Raw genomic sequence first — 17224 nt, 5'->3', positions numbered from 1 at the left:
TGCAAAGGTTAAAAAAAAGTCTGTGCAAAGGTCGTGTTAAAAATATACGATCAGTGAGTGATATGACTGACTATTGATGTCATTTCAGACAGGTAAAAACATTTCACAGAAAGAAATATTGCTCCATTATTATACTGAAGGAAAATTATGAGAAAGAACTCTTCCAACTCTAGCAGGGTTGGCGGTGCATCATGGGAAATAAACCAACATGGGGACCTGATCCAAGTACCAAACCACCATGCAGTGCCTGCACAGTTTTTGATTAAGGAAAACGAACAATGATTATCATCATAACCTCATGCTAAAGAGAAGCGGTTATAAAGTTTCAGGACTAAACAGCTTAACTTGACGGCGCCTAGTAATCTATGGTCCGGGAGAATGTGATTGTTTTGTCCGGCGCCGCGCTCGTATGTGTGCCTACTGCTTCACAAAGCGCCATCGGGGAAGTGCATCACTCCCAGCCTTCGACGGATGATGGACCGGAATTACCCGAATTCCAGTTTCGCAGACCCGCTGGCTCCACCAGCACAGACCGTAGCCTGGGCCTATGAGCGGAGCACCGCAAGCATAAAGCCAAGGTAAATGAGATGAAGGAGAGGGCGGGTCACCTTTCACGGAAAATTCCGGTGATGGAAGGCCTAGCACAACAAACAGAAATGTGACGAGCTTTTAAAGTTAACGCGTCGTGTTATGGAACAATTGGGTCGAGGGCTTGACATATGAATATAAAGTTACTGATCACTCATTGAACAGTGTTTTGGAAATGTTGGACACCCCTAAATTCTGTAGCACGCCATCAGCTACGTAGCTATGTTGCATGTTAATTGTCAATATGCACAATTAACTATCTACATGCAAGAATGCAATTATGTCGAATCGTTCAATCAATTATTCGATCGCTTAGAATGAAGCATCTTTAACTAGGAAAGAAGTCGCCAGACAGATCCGCTTAGTCACACTGATGTACTGATATTTGCATAGCTAGCTAGATACGTTGTTGCGCGTAAGGTTGTCAAATCCGAGTTGTTTAATTCGCTGATAAACTGATCATTGACATGGTCTCAAATTTTAGGAAGTAGCTTGACTGGTTGGATTGTGTTTTGACTGAAAGTGAAGTCACAGAAAGACTGGTGTTTTGTACAGTTTGTTGACAGCTGTCTGACGTCTACATCGTGGTCAACTCTGAATGTTTACTTCTTCAGAGCATCGCTGTCATTTGACCATTGCACAAAATGATGAATATGAAAGTCGTGCTTGTCACATGTATATTTGGGAGGCTCAGTGGTGTGGTTGATAATGTGTATTTTTTTTTGTCAACTCTCTGTGTGGAGTTAACCTGAATTGCCTGTGAAAATATCCTGTTTTATAAATGGATAGCGCTGAAAATGTGGGACACCAGCTGCCCTAGTTATAGTATCTGCTGAGTACAGACACACAGCGAGAGACAAAATGAAGTTAGTCCGTGCTGTAACAGTTGATCAGATATGTGGATATTGAGGTTGTCTTTAGCTAAACCTTAACTACCTGTTTTCTGACATTAAGTTGAAAAACATTTGACAGAATCATATCTCTCGTCTTGGCAAACTGGGCTCTTCAACTCATTTCCATCTGGATGAAGAGAGGAGCCCTCGTTAGTGGTGTGAGTGGGAATCTCTGTCCAGACATGAACTGTGGAGCCCCACACAGTGCCTCTGGGGGGCTGTGCCACCCACCCTCCTCCTCCCACCCCCAGGGTCTGAGGAGACAGGGAGAAGTAAAGGGAGAGCAAGGTTAGAGATCAGTCACTTCACAGGTTATGGAGGGAAACTGAGATTGACACACTTAGGGGGGAGCGTGGGGTCTTGTTTTAAGTTACTCACCAGCACATGTTTAGTTGAACAGTTTTAGAGGTAGGTCAGTTAAATCAGGGAAGGTAGCATATCAGACAGGTGGGTTTTAAAACAGTTTTTAGTTTTTTTTTTACGGTGAAGCTGTTCATACTAGTGCTATGTCATTACATTATGAAAGTAGGCTAGACTGAACATGCTTGAAGCATGAAAGTAGGCTAGACTGAACATGCTTGAAGCATGAAAGTAGGCTAGACTGAACATGCTTGAAGCCTGTTCCTGAGTTCTCTCTCCAACTGCTCATTGTCCCTGTTACTGTTCTAACCTCCAGGAAAAAGGACTTGGCCAGCGTCTGTCTTTAGAGAGAACGGTGGATTCACTCTAGAAAACACACTATCCCACTCAGGGAGGAGGTGGAGATCACCACCTCCTCATCATCCCTGAGTGCGATAATGTCTTCCTGACCGTATCACTTTCTCTTGTCTGTGTGAAAGCACCAGCGTTTTGGTTGGTTCCTCCAAACTGATCAATGAGAATCAGCGTTTTGGTTGGTTCCTCCAAACTGATCAGTGAGAATCAGTGTTTTGGTTGGTTCCTCCAAACTGATCAGTGAGAATCAACTCAGGGAATTTACCTTTGACTTGTGACGATATCAGTATAACAATATTTCTTTGATAGCAAAAATAAAAACATGAAGCAGACAACTCTTTGGTACTACAGATGGAAAATATATAACTGTGACTCTGGATGACAATGTTTGCTTCCAACATTAGGACTGTTTTCCTAAAAAAGTGAAATCTGCTTCGGGTTTTGTTTCCTTGTCAAGATACTAATGAGTATTATATCGTACCGGCCCTAGTTGTTTTTACCACATGTTTTGATGGAAAGTAGTAGCTAGCTAGCTGTTTGTACAAGGCCTTTCATTCTCAAGTTCTTATACTGACAAGGCTGTTTTGATGCTCCAGTGAATTGTAAAGTGCGGAATTAAAGTTTAATTGGATGCGAATATAACCCAAGGTTCATAAGGTCGTCTGTCTTCTTAAAAAGTCTCGCTCTCTGTTCTTCTGCCTCCACTTCTGTGTGAGGGTTAGGCCTTTGTAGGTTTCAAGACTGAGGCCGACATAAACATATCCCAGAGCTCTCATTCATACCCCTGTTATGACGTAACAATCTCCTCACCCTGCTTGGGTTCCCCTGTACAGTGTACATGAATAATTCACCTCTGGCCATGCCAGTCTCTTTGTGTCACTCTGGGGGGCTGTGGAAAGGGCACGAGAGAGCACCAGCTGGTTGTCTAGCTACACTGACACTATTCATGACAGTGCAGGTTGATAGTGCTGCATGTTACCCTGCGGTAGCTCAGCTGTGAGCAGGGAACAACAAGTGTGTCTGCTCTCATGTTGTGTGTGATCCCTGTTTAGTACAGCAGTCTTCATATGAGCTCGTCTGACACCCTGTTGTAATCAATACTAGTGTTTCTATAAAAATAATGTGTCATGTTTGAGTTCTGTCAACGTATATCGTTTTCTAATCTGTTTAACTCTGTTTCTAATGCTGAACAAATAATAACCTCTGATGTGACTGTCAATTGTAATATTATCAATGGGTGAGATACTTTTTTTTATATATCAAATGAGACCTGTCCTGCACCACATTTTTAAGGGCCTCCATTGTGCCTGACACACTTTTGTAAGCTTGCATCATGGGCCTATAAATACCGTCTGGGTCTCTGTGTGACAGGGCAAGGTCCAGGGGGCTGACAGGGGCACAGTGTGCTGTTGTGATGGCGCTCACACCGTGTTGTTGATGTATGGAATACGCTTGTCTGGTTTAGTGCCTCAGGCATGGTGAGGTTGCACAGTAAAGGTGTAAAATGTGTGTGTGTGTGTTCCTTTCCGCAGTGCCAGTTATGGTGCCACACACCTGGAGTCGGAGCTCCTCCATCGGCAGACCTACGCCTGCACCCAGCTGCCCACCTACACCACTACCCATCACCCCACAGGTAAGATTTAATAAAGGACTACGAGACTTGTTTAATGAACTGTGGAGGGCTGCCACTCTGTGTTGTTATTGGAGGAAGACCATGAGGAGAATGTTACTGCGCCTGCATCAGTAACCGGTCATGTCTAGATGGATACAACTTTTGTCAAATTTGACATTTTTTCAGCAAACCCGTTTCTTAACCTAATTCACCTAACCTGCTCCGAAAAAGTACATTTTTGACACAATCTGTATCCCCCTTCTAGACAAAACTTCAGTAACCTCATGACATGTGCTGTCTCTCTTCACTGCCTCCCCCTTCTTCTACCCCTCCCAGGTCTGTCGGGGGGGTTTGACTCAGGCACTAACACTACTGAGACCTCTGTCATGAACTTCCTGTCGGCCATGGAGTCTAGAGCCCTGCAGCAGGCTGGTCCTGTCGGGGCCTCTCTGCTCCCCCCCTTTAGGACCACCACGTGGCAGACCGGTGAGGCCACACACAGTATATACACACACCAAATGGCTGCCATTTTGCACACTCAGTTTTGAGTGTTGTGAATTATTTGTTGTCGATTTATGAATTGTTTTGTGCGTCATGAATTCCAAAGAAAATGACATTTTGAATTGAGGCACCAGGATGGTTTCAATTGGGAAATGAGACCTGTATTCATTCCTCTCAGTTCATATTTTAGACCTCGTTGGCCTTGTTCTCTTTCTACCTCTCATGTTTGGTTCATCTGTCATGTGTTAGCGGCTTGTTTTTGTCTGTATAAATGTGTATTTTGTTTGGAGGTGAACTTGCCCGAAGATTTATATTTATTCATCTTTCTTTTTTTATCACTTAGGCGCCAACCCCACCACAGAGCTGTTCCTCACCGGTGCCCTTCCTACCAGCGCCACATTCCCCTACCCTGCCCCCTCTCCTCTTATCAGCACCCTAGTGCCTTCCCCTCGCGGAGCTACGCCACCAGCCCCTCCCTGGCCCTCCAGGACCACGCCTTCAGCACCTCCACCAACGGCCTGCTCTCCTCCCACCTCGACCCCCTGCTGCAGCTTAAACCCAGCCAGGCCACGCTACCTACCTCCCTGGCCTTCGACCGCCTCCCCACCCCCTCCCTGGGCACCGCCCTCCCTCCCCAGTCATCCACATATCGCTCGGCCCAGGAGTCGGCCCCCCACCTCCTGCAGCCCCAGTTTGGGCTACTGCCCTTGGCTACCCAGTCAGCCCCCCAGCCTTACGGGGTGCCCGTCTTCTCGGGCTCCATCGAGAGAGCACTCCAGCGGGAATGTAGTGTGATCAAGCACCACCAGAGGCCTTCTAGCAGCAGCCACGCTGTCTCGGAGCAGCTGCCTGGCTTGCAGCATTCCCTGCAGGGCTACCTCGGCTCAGGCAGCGGGGAGGGGGATGGCTCCTTCCAGCAGGACCCCTCGAGGCAGGCCACAGTGCCCTGCAGCACCTCCATGGGGACGGACTCCTCCCAGGGGTCAACGGTGCGCAGCAGACTAAGACGGGTGTGCAATCTCAGGCCTACCCCTCCTCCATCCCCTCCCCCTCTGGGTACTGCTCGTCCTCCACGGGTGCCAAGACTAAAGACTGTTCTTCCAAACTGGCCCCAGATGGCGGACCCCAGTCACAGGGTGGATCTCCAGAGAGCTACCCCTCCCCAGGGCAGGGGCCTGGGTTGAAGCATGGTTCGGTGATTGCCAACCAACAGACTCAGCCATACACATCGGCCCCGCTGCCCAGTCTGCTGTCCACTCTCAGCCACTCTCAGAGTTACATCACCTCCCAGGCTTACTCCTCTTCCTCCTCAGACCTCCTCAGGCCTTCTCTCTATAAGACTCTGCCCTCCTTCTCTGGCCATTCAGGCAATGTAGCATCTGTCAGTCAGTCCCTGGTCTACTGCTCCAGCCCTGGGCAGAACCAGGAGGATGTGGGCCAGTACGGAGCCCAGGTTCAGGGCCTGTGTCTGGGCAACCCCTCTCAGAGCTCCCCTGCCAGCCACTCTCAGGGTGCCCCTAACGTGAGCTACCTGTCTCAGGGGCAGGCTTCGGTCACTCAGTCTCAGAGCTATGCCGCAGGACAATCCCTCAGCGCCCCCTACCCCTCCGCCAGCGCCCAGAGGTTACCCACATCAATATCGGGCCAGGGCTACACCCCCTTCTCTTCAGCCCCTCCCCTCGCCTTACAGAACAACTGCAGATCCTCAGTACAGGACCTAAAGCCAGCCTACTGCAAACTGAAACTGGAAGGAGAGATCCCCATCGAGGACCTCCAGGCTCTCCAGCAGGTCTCTTTAGAAACCTCCAGCCTGGGGGGCAGTGACAATGTGGTCTACGTCGTCTCCAAAATGGATGACCGTTACAACACTCAGAGTGTGATCCGGAGCAACTCGCGAGCTGAAGACCAGCTCATGGGCCCAAAGACTAGGACCAACGCCCAGCTCATGTCTTCCCATGAGGAGCTCAAACAGCACTCACTCCTGCTCAAAGGGCCCGAGCCACGGCAACAAAATCACCAGGCCAACGCCCAGTCTGCCCTGAACCACACCCAGAACCAGTACATCAGGGTCCCCAACTCTCAGGTTCTACTGGAGCCTAATCGGGACCACCAGCAGATGGTCCTGATCCAACAGCCTCTCATCCACTGTGGTCTCAACCCTTCCAAGGTGCAGCTGACACCGGGGTCAGGCCAGGTCCAGTACCTTCACATGGAGGGAGATCATCTGATCAGCGTTAGCCTTAATGGCAGCCAGGGCCAGCCTGGGGCAGTAGGACAGAACACCATCACGGACTCCTCCATACTGCACCTCTCTTCGCCAAAAGACCCTTACAGCCAGTCGACCAATCAGCAGCAGTCGCAGGACGCCAAGCACCATTTCGCCCTGAGCTCCATCTGCTTCCCAGAGTCCATGCTGCTGGCGGACGAGAGGAACATCCTGTCCAATGTGGATGACATCCTGGCTGCCACGGCAGCCGCCTGCGGTGTCACGCCGCAGGACTTTGTCAAAGCCACGTCCGGCGCTGCTGAGGGTGGCATGTCCGACCCCAAGGGTCATTTCCAGACTGGGGACACCAGACACCAGTCACCTAGTTTCTCCTCTTCATCTTCCCAGACCTCCATCATCACCAACACTAACTCCCATAACACCATGACCCTGACACTCAATGGCTCTCCTATGACCTCAGACAGACACCAGTTTCCTAAAGGGGACGGGCATCTGGGGCAACAGTACTCAATGTCACACTCACACACCACTGAAGTTGACCCCAGGCACGACATGGGCGCAGACAAAGGTTTGCCTAGGAAGCCCGGAGACGAGCCAAACAACATTTCACCCAAAGGACAGTCTGTTTACCCTAGCAACAGGGCCGATGGCAACCCCAACGGAGGCCACTCTGAGAATGAGTACCACCTGGCTGGCCTGGGGTACGACCCCTCAGGGAACCTCAACAGAGGCAAGGCCAATAAGCAGAACCCCAAAGGGCCCAAAGCCATCAAGAGAGAAGACGGCCTTGACGAGTGTCCCACTGACTGCTTTGTCAACCCCAAAAAGAGGGTGCGCTCCAAGGCATCGGCCAAGCCACCCGTTCCAGAGGAAGAGACCATCCAACCAAGGAAAAAGACAGTCCAGGCCAAGAGGCAGAACTCCCGGGGCAGCGACCCCACCAGCTCCCCCTCCACCTCGGAGGCGGCCTACGACAGCTACCAGCAGCAGGAGAGGATGAGGCAGAAGATCCGTGAGGTGGAGGAGCAACAGCCAGAGGTCAAAACAGGCTTCATCGGCTCCTTTCTGGACTTCCTCAAGTCAGGTCCCAAACAGCACTTCTCCTCATCCCCCGTACGGACCCCCAGTCGCTCCCGCAGGCCCTCGGCTTCGTCCAAGCGGCCACTGTGCGCCATACCGCCTCTACCTCTGAAAATACAACCTCCATCAGCCCCGTTGATAGGCGATGAGGGCCTTGTGGTTGCGGCGAGCTCTCAGCAGCAGCGTCTGGAGGAAGAGCTCCAGAAGAACCTGGAGACACTGCCATCGTTCAGCTCGGACGAGGATGAGAGCAGCGCTGGAAAGAACCAGGCCCTCCAGAACAGCATCAGCTCAGCCCTGTCGGCCCTGGACGAGCCCTCAGACAGGACACACAAAGCGGGTAAACATGGATGGGCTGCCCTTACAAGCCCTTAGGATTCAGTCATCTGGTTTGTTAGTTATCAGTGTAGTGCGAGACAGCATTGTGCCCTGAATGGATACCATTTAAATAAAATGCTTTGTTTTTTATCTCCAAAAACATTTTCATAAATTAAGGAAAATATGGCTTAGGGCATTCATTAGTACCCATGTTAATTCCAGTAGTTACATTTAACATCTAATACCCTAACCTCTATCCCCTCTCTTCTCTCCCTTCTCCCTCTCTTCTCCCCATCAACAGACAACAGACTCTCCAACTCTCCCCTGAAGCCAGACCAGGCTCCCAGCATGCCTCACTCAGCCTCCAAAGCCCAGGAGCAGCAGACGGCAGCACCGAAGGAGTCCTCGACAACCGTCTTGTCATCATCGGTGACTGGGTCATCGGGGCAGGAGGGGGCGAAACCGGCGCCCCCAGGCCAGCTGGCCGTCCAGCTGACCAGCGTGGCCATAGAAGGACTGACGGACGAAGAACTGTCGGACAGCGGGGGAGAGGGCATGTACCGCGAGAGGGACGAGTTTGTGGTCAAAAACGAGGACACAGGGAGCCTGAAGGTGGGAGGGATGGGAGGGGATTTGTGTGAAACCTTGGCAGAGATTCACATTTTATTTTTTTCCCCTAATGCATTTAGTCCAGATATATAAAACATATTTGTGTCTGTGTCTCTCTCTCTCTTTGTCTGTCTGTGGTTTGTTCTATTGATCCATGCTGAGACTTGTTCTACTCGTGTGTGTGTGTGTGTGTGTGTGTGTGTGTGTGTGTGTGTGTGTGTGTGTGTGGTGGTTTGTGTGTGTGTGTGTGTGGTGGTTTGTGGTGGTGTGTGTGTGTGTGTGTGTGTGTGTGTGGTGGTTTGGGTAGGTGACATTGACAGCCGGACAGGAACCCCCAGCCATCTGGAAGGTCCAGAAAGCTCTGCTGCAGAAGTTTGTCCCTGAGCTGAGGGACAGCAAGAGAGTGTTCTCAGCCACTAACAGTGTAAGGACAGGTGTACATCTGATTAGACACACACACACCTATGCATGCACATACACACACTACTCATGAACACACACACACTCACAGATGATGATTAGTGTGTGTGTGTATAAATCCCCATAGAGTTTGAATTCTTAACATTATTCTGTAAGCAGAGTAACATGAATCCACTCTGTTGTTCAGATCACAATACTGCTGTTGTGTGTGGCTACATCCGTTCTAGTATCTGGGCTACTTTGGTGACGCTAAGACCATGTACAGGAGGGTATACGTCAAGTTCCTGGACACGGTCAACAAGAAGGAGTATGTCCGGGTCTGCAACCGCAAACCCCGCTGCAAGCCCATGTCCTCCATGAGGTACTGATATCTGTTCCGCTACTTATTTACCTCAATCTGTCTCATCTTCATCATTCTCAATCTGGTTTCATTCATTTCTACCTTCATTCTCTCCTCCAGAGGCTCTCAGGCGAAGACACTGCTCGGTCTGAAGACTCCTCCCCGCTCAGTGAACTCTGACCCTCTCGCCACGCCCACATCACAGAAGTCCCAGTCCAAGCCTCGCACCAAGCAGCCCAAGACCAAGGCAGAACCCCCGCCCAAGAAGAGGAGGAAGTGGAAGGAGTACTCTCCGTCTCCCTCCGAGTCCTCTCCTGAGGATGAGGCTGAAGATGATGGTGAGGGTTGATGCTTTAGAGGGCCTACATTTAGGCTCATTCCCATGGGTTTGATGACTTGATGGAGCTCTGCAACTTCCTCTGTTATGTGCTGTTTTACCTCTCTTGTTCTTCCCTCTCCCCTTCTGTTAATTCCCTCTCTCTTTTCTCTCTCTGTCTCAGAGTTCACTCCTCCAGTGCCGTTTTCCTCTCGGTTCCTCAACACCAGGACCATGAAGGAGACGTTTAAGAGCTTTGTAGAGCTGCTGATCAGCGTCGCCCTGGATGCAGACGTGATGAGCGCTCTGGAGAGGGAGAACGGTGGGTATACCCCCAACAGAGGGGGAGAGGGGGATGGTTGGTTCCCCCGGGCCCCCCTTCCAGCATTGAACATACCGTGTGCCTCCTGTGTGCGTACCCGCCACATCTATTTCTATGGGAACAACCGCTGTTCATGACACGCGCTGTTCACACCCCTCTTGTTGGTGGAGAGAACATTTTTGTAGCTTTTAAGCTTATTTCCTGCATTTCTATACATTGTCATGGGGTGCAAAGAAAATTGTGCGCTTTTTCAATCAAAATTTCTTGCAATTCTATAAATTTTGCCATGTCTAATGTGTTTGATATTTGAGTGAGAAAAAAATGACAACTATCTATGGGCTATAAAACGATAGCTAACATGGGTTAGTTATTCTAGACATTTCTGCCAAGTTCTAAATAGATCTCTAAGGTATATAATGACTAACATGACAAGAGGAACTGATGATGCAATACCCAATTTCTGCATTTTACTGTTACAACTTTCAACAGTCACATGAAAGCCGGACTGAGTTCCTTAAAAAAAGATTTGGGAACGACTGCCATAGGGGGGTTAGGGACGGAGACAGGTGTATACACGGAGGAGGAATCAGGTCGGGCATACCTGAGGGGGGAGAGAGAGAGGGGAAGGGAGTGGAAAAGGTGTTTGTAGAGTTTAGGAAGCTGATCACGTTGTTTCTGGGGTTCAGATGAGCTGTTGCTGCCCCACATGAAGAGAGTGGATGGGATGATCTGGGACAACACGAGACGCCTGCTGCCCAGACTACGAGTGGGACAACTCTTTAAGGTTTTAGCATTCTCCTGAAAATACATATAGGCCTCGCCTTCCTCAACAACCTTTAACCTCTCACATTGTCTCTGTCCTCAGACTGCGCTGGACAGCTTCCCAGAGATCTCCGTGGTAACAGAGCTCAACAAGGATGGGGAGACTCCAGCCTTTAAGGTGCGGCTCAGTGGGAAGGCCTACAACAGGAAGAACATGAAGCCTTCCAAGTCCCCCAGCAAACTGCCCCTGGTAAGAGGCTCTATGTTGACACTGCTATTTACAGTGCAGGCCAGAGGGAAAGAAGGAGCCCTTTCTGGTTTCGTCCAGTAGAGGGCGTCCTGCACTCAGTTTGTGTCTCTGATGCAACATGTTTCTGTGACTGCTGGATGTGAATGCATTTAGTTTTTTATGCTTACTTGACCAAACTGTGAAGTCTGCGTGGAGTGTTTAGGAAAATGTAGTGTAATGAACTCTGTTCTCTCTCTCTAGGAATACACAGTGGACCAGCAGAAACCACAGTGGTTCTCCCTCTACCATTCTCTACAGCATTACAAGTACCACACATACCTCATGTGTCAGGAGGAGGTGAGACAGCACTCTGTGGCTCTGTGATTGGCTGAGTGTGACCACATGTCCCTGCATGTTGGTCCTTTGTCCTGCAAGCAAACAATCATGTCCCACATTTTATCAACAGATTAAAACTCCCTCCCACCAGGCTACACTGTCCCCCAAAGTCATCCCGTTGTCCCACATTTGGGTATTTTAAATGTGGTCACCCTAGTGGGGGCATGCATGTGCACTGTGTGTGCCCCAGTGTGTCTGTGGTGGAATACTTCAGGGATGCTAAGAAGAAGACCATGTACAGGAGTGTGTCTGTGGACAATACACCCAAGCCAGCTGTCTAGTTGGTCCACGTTGCCCTCGGTCTAAACAATACACACTAACCAGCTGTCTAGTTGGTCCACGTTGCCCCCGGTCTAAACAATACACACTAACCAGCTGTCTAGTTGGTCCACGTTGCCCTCGGTCTAAACAATACACACTAACCAGCTGTCTAGTTGGTCCAATACACACTAACCAGCTGTCTAGTTTGCCCCGGTCTAAACAATACACACTAACCAGCTGTCTAGTTGGTCCACGTTGCCCTCGGTCTAAACAATACACACTAACCAGCTGTCTAGTTGGTCCAGCTGTCTAGTTGGTCCCGTTCGGTCTAAACAATACACACTAACCAGCTGTCTAGTTGGTCCACGTTGCCCCGGTCTAAACAATACACACTAACCAGCTGTCTAGTTGGTCCACGTTGCCCCCGGTCTAAACAATACACACTAACCAGCTGTCTAGTTGGTCCACGTTGCCCCCGGTCTAAACAATACACACTAACCAGATGTCTAGTTGGTCCACGTTGCCCCGGTCAATAAACAATACACCTAGCAGATGTCTAGTTGGTCCACGTTGCCCTCGGTCTAAACAATACACCCTAGCCAGATGTCTAGTTGGTCCACGTTGCCCTCGGTCTAAACAATACACCCTAGCCAGATGTCTAGTTGGTCCACGTTTGTCTAAACAATACACCCTAGCCAGATGTCTAGTTGGTCCACGTTGCCCTCGGTCTAAACAATACACCCTAGCCAGATGTCTAGTTGGTCCACGTTGCCCTCGGTCTAAACAATACACCCTAGCCAGATGTCTAGTTGGTCCACGTTGCCCTCGGTCTAAACAATACACCCTAGCCAGATGTCTAGTTGGTCCACGTTGCCCTCGGTCTAAACAATACACCCTAGCCAGATGTCTAGTTGGTCCACGTTGCCCTCGGTCTAAACAATACACCCTAGCCAGATGTCTAGTTGGTCCACGTTGCCCTCGGTCTAAACAATACACCCTAGCCAGATGTCTAGTTGGTCCACGTTGCCCTCGGTCTAAACAATACACCCTAGCCAGATGTCTAGTTGGTCCAGTTGCCCTCGGTCTAAACAATACACCCTAGCCAGATGTCTAGTTGGTCCACGTTGCCCTCGGTCTAAACAATACACCCTAGCCAGATGTCTAGTTGGTCGGTCTAAACGTTAGCCAGATGTCTAGTTGGTCAACAAACACCCTAGCCAGATGTCTAGTTGGTCCACGTTGCCCTCGGTCTAAACAATACACCCTAGCCAGATGTCTAGTTGGTCCACGTTGCCCTCGGTCTAAACAATACACCCTAGCCAGATGTCTAGTTGGTCCACGTTGCCCTCGGTCTAAACAATACACCTAGCCAGATGTCTAGTTGGTCCACGTTGCCCTCGGTTTACACCCTAGCCAGATGTCTAGTTGGTCCACGTTGCCCTCGGTCTAAACAATACACCTAGCCAGATGTCTAGTTGGTCCATGTTCACAATACACCCTAGCCAGATGTCTAGTTGGTCCACGTTGCCCTCGGTCTAAACAATACATAGCCAGATGTCTAGTTGGTCGTTCGGTCTAAACAATACACCCTAGCCAGATGTCTAGTTGGTCCACGTTGCCCTCGGTCTAAACAATACACCCTAGCCAGATGTCTAGTTGGTCCACGTTGTCGGTCTAAACAATACACCCTAGCCAGATGTCTAGTTGGTCCAATTGCCCTCGGTCTAAACAATACACCCTAGCCAGATGTCTAGTTGGCCCTGGGTCTAAACAATACACCCAGCCAGATGTCTAGTTGGGGCCCTGGGCCAGATGTCTAGTTGGTGGTTGTCACAATACACTCTAGCCCAGTTGACAGGCATACAGACTGTTGTTGCCCTCGGTCTAAACAATACACCAGGGTTGTTGGTAGTTGGCACAATACACCCTAGGAAGTTGGTCCACGTTGCCCTCGGTCTAAACAATACGGCCTAGCCAGATGTCTAGTGGAGACTCCTGTTAGCCAGATGTCTAGTTGGAGTCCTAAACAATACACCCTAGCCAATCAATCAAATGTAAACAATACACCCTAGCCAGAAGTCCCGTTTTTTACATAGCCAGAGCTGATGTCTAAACAAAATAGCCAGATGCTGGTCCACGTTGCCCTCGGTCTAAAGATACACGCTAGCCAGATGTAGTTGGTCCACGTTGCCCTCGGTCTAAACAATACACCCTAGCCAGATGTCTGTTGGTCCACGTTGCCCTGGTCTAAACAATTAGCCAGATGTCTAGTTGGTCCACGTTTCGGTCTAAACAATACACCTTGTGGGTTCGGTCTAAACAATACACCCTAGCCAGATGTCTAGTTGGTCCACGTTGTAGCCAGATTTAGTTGGTTGACGGTCTAAACAATACACCCTGCCAGATGTCTGTTTTGTGGTCTAAACGTGTAGCCAGGTTGTTTTGTGGTTGACCCTAGCCAGATGTCTAGTTGGTCCACGTTGTCGGTTAAACAATACTAGCCAGTAGTTGGTCCACGTTGTGCCAGGTTGTTTTGTGGATAGCCAGATGTGTTGCAGATTGCGTAAACAATTGCCAGGGTGCAGGCTGGTGACATGGGGCAGGAGGTCTAAACAATACACCCTAGCCAGATGTCAGTTGGCTGTGCATGCCAGATGAGTTGGAGCCTGGCCAGTGGAGTTGGGGCCTGTTACACCCTAGCCAGATGTCTAGTTGGTCCACGAGCTCCTAAACAATACACCAGCCAGATGTCAGTCCAGGCCTGCCTATAGCCACGGACTAGTTGGTCCAGTTGGGTCTAAACAATACACCCTAGCCAGATGAGTTGGTTGCCCTCGGTCTAAACAATACACCCTAGCCAGATGTCTAGTTGGTCCACGTTGCCCTCGGAGCCAGATGAGTTGGCCTGCCTAAACAATAGCACCCTAGCCAGTCTAGTTGGACGGCCCTCGGAGCCAGCTGCCTAGTTAGCACAGCTCGGTCTAAACAATACACCCTAGCCAGCTGTCTAGTTGGAGCCCTCGGTCTAAAGAGAGGCCTGCCTGTCTAGTTGGTCCACGGTCTAGCCAGCTGTCTAGTTGGTCCACGTTGCCCTCGGTCTAAACAATACACCCTAGCCAGCTGAGCTGGACGTTGCCCTCGGTCTAAACAATAGGCCTAGCCTGTCTAGTTGGCACGGACTAAACAATACAGAGCCAGATGTCTAGTTGGAGGGACACCCTAGCCAGATGCCTGCCTATAGCACAGACTAAGAGCCAGATGAGTTGGTCCACGTTGCCCTCGGTCTAAACAATACACCCTAGAGATGTCTAGTTGGTCCACGTTGCCTCGGTCTAAGGGACTAGAGATGAGTTGGTCCACGTTGCCCTCGGTCTAAACAATATGCCTGCCTATGGTCCACGGACTAAGAGGTCTAAAGAGACACCCTAGCCAGATGTCTAGTTGGTCCACGGAGGTCTAAACAATAGGCCTAGCCAGATGTCTAGTTGGTCCACGTTGCCCTATAGCACGGACGTGTTTTGACTGCAGAACGGAGACGCCGTATCAGCAATGACCACTGAGTGTCATGTTCAGATTAGAATAGTCTTGAACATAGGTTCTCTTCAGTAACAACCCCCTGTATGTGTAATTGTTTGCGGCTTGTGCCTTTGTCAGGCAATATGTCGGGCCCTGGGAGAGCCCTGGGCACTGAGGGCTGGATGGGGAGCACAACTCTAACCCATGACAGGCCTGCCTATAGCACAGACGGAAGAGAACGGCCTGAGGAGTGAGACTCCTGTTGCAGACGGGTCCCTCAATCAATCAAATGTATTTATAAAGCTTTTTACAGACTGATGTCACAAAATGCTGTACAGAAAGCTGGTGGGGACGAGTGGGTTGTTTTGTGGCACAGACTGGATGTGGGTTGTTAAGTGGTTGACGTGTGGGTTGTTTTGTGGTTGAGTGGGTTGTTTTATAGCACAGACGTGTGGGTTGTTTTGTGGTTGACGTGTGGGTTGTTTTGTGGATGCTGTGTTGCAGATTGCGTCATTGCGGGTGCAGGCTGGTGACATGGGGCAGGAGGAGACGGTGCAGCTGTGCATGAGGAACGGAGCCTGGGTGGAGGGCCTGTTCGACCGCTTCGGAGAGCTCCTCAACCAGGTGCAGCAGGCCTGCCTATAGCACGGACTAAGAGGGAGAGAGAGAGCTGGAGGGAGAGAGGCCTGCCTATAGCACAGACTGATAGAGAGCTGGAGGGAGAGAGGCCTGCCTGTAGCACAGACTAAGAGAGAGAGAGCTGGAGGGAGAGAGGCCTGCCTATAGCACAGACAGAGAGATGAGAGCTGGAGGGAGAGAGGCCTGCCTATAGCACAGACTAGAGAGGGAGAGAGATGCCTGCCTATAGCACAGACTAAGAGGGATGGAGGGAGAGAGATGCCTGCCTATAGCACGGACAGAGAGATGGAGGGAGAGAGATGCCTGCCTATAGCACGGACAGAGAGATGGAGGGAGAGAGATGCCTGCCTATAGCACGGACAGAGAGATGGAGGGAGAGAAATGCCTGCCTATAGCATGTAGGGAGAGAGACAGAGTGAAGGACAGATAGGGGGAGGTCTGCCTAAAACAGACTGAGAGATGGGAAGGGGTCTATAGTGAAGAGAGAGAGTGAGGGGGGACGGGGGGACGACAGAGATGTCTTCCTTACAGCCCAGAGAGATGGAATAAGAGGCCTGCCTATAGCCTGCCCAGACAAGAGAGGCAGGGGAGCTATAGTCAGCTGACAGAGAGCATCAACCTCCTGCCCTCCTGTTTTAATCTACTAACTGGATGACCAGAGGAAGCAGAGGTGTCTGGAGATCAGCGCTGTCACCATGATGAGAAGAGGAGGGTCCAGCATTTCAGCACTACCTGATTGGCTAGACGCTTCTGAAACCACAGAGTACGAGGACAATCTGGGTTTTGTAGTAAGAAAAATAGGTCTATGAAAAGGTCCACTAGCAGTTTGCTAGTTATATATATTTTTTATGTAGTTTTGTATTTGTTTTGCAAATCATGAAAGATCGCAACCAATGAGCATGCACTAGATAGGCAGAGATTAGCATAGGAAATAGAGGACAGCCAATCAGAAAGCAGACCCTTGACTACCTACAGCAAACTTTTGGGTTCGATTCAATCGATTGCGCTGAAGATCAGCGATGTGGCGTAATTTTAAAGGTAAATACTGATTGAGCCGACATGCAGAGTTTACAATGAATGCAGTTTCCGCGAACACGGGAACATCGCTTTTAAATTTCTATCGTGCTGAGATCTTCAGCACTACAGATTGAATCAAGTCCTTAGTCCGATATATGAGTAAATGAAGGGGCAGGGGTTATTATATAAATATATATTCATAGATCTATATGTAAAACATGTTTTCTCACAATGGAGCGCCAAATTTCTATACATATAATGTACATTTTGTAAAAAGAGCAGTTTTGTCACATTGATTCTTTCCAGGAAGAATTTTATATAATATAGATACTTACCTTTTGTGCTTCAAAAAGTCATTTTCTCATGACGAGTTGTGGATCCGAACAGAGTTGGTGCAATTCTAACACGGCTTTTTGTCTTTTATTCTAATGAAATGCTATTACCTAGCTGCTGTATCTGAGGTC

The 17224-nt window shown here is 49.7% G+C and overlaps 1 protein-coding gene across 1 annotated transcript; it reads left to right on the top strand.

Annotated features, from left to right (window-relative positions):
* The first annotated feature begins 178 nt into the window (after positions 1-178).
* On the top strand, positions 179-15898 carry qser1 (glutamine and serine rich 1). The gene is given in 15 exon segments (XM_064988289.1): positions 179-578; positions 3728-3828; positions 4144-4293; positions 4652-4720; positions 4723-5289; positions 5292-7955; positions 8235-8545; positions 8850-8966; positions 9190-9323; positions 9423-9640; positions 9803-9940; positions 10627-10724; positions 10806-10952; positions 11193-11288; positions 15609-15898. Coding segments are annotated over 15 exon segments (5058 nt in total). The 5' UTR covers positions 179-471; the 3' UTR covers positions 15750-15898.
* Positions 15899-17224: the final 1326 nt, after the last annotated feature.

This window comes from Oncorhynchus masou, chromosome 2 (genome assembly GCF_036934945.1).
Source record: "Oncorhynchus masou masou isolate Uvic2021 chromosome 2, UVic_Omas_1.1, whole genome shotgun sequence".
NCBI classification, from domain to species: Eukaryota; Metazoa; Chordata; class Actinopteri; order Salmoniformes; family Salmonidae; genus Oncorhynchus; species Oncorhynchus masou.
The sequence above is the reverse complement of the archived record's forward strand: the minus strand, read 5'-3'. Positions and strand labels throughout refer to the sequence as shown.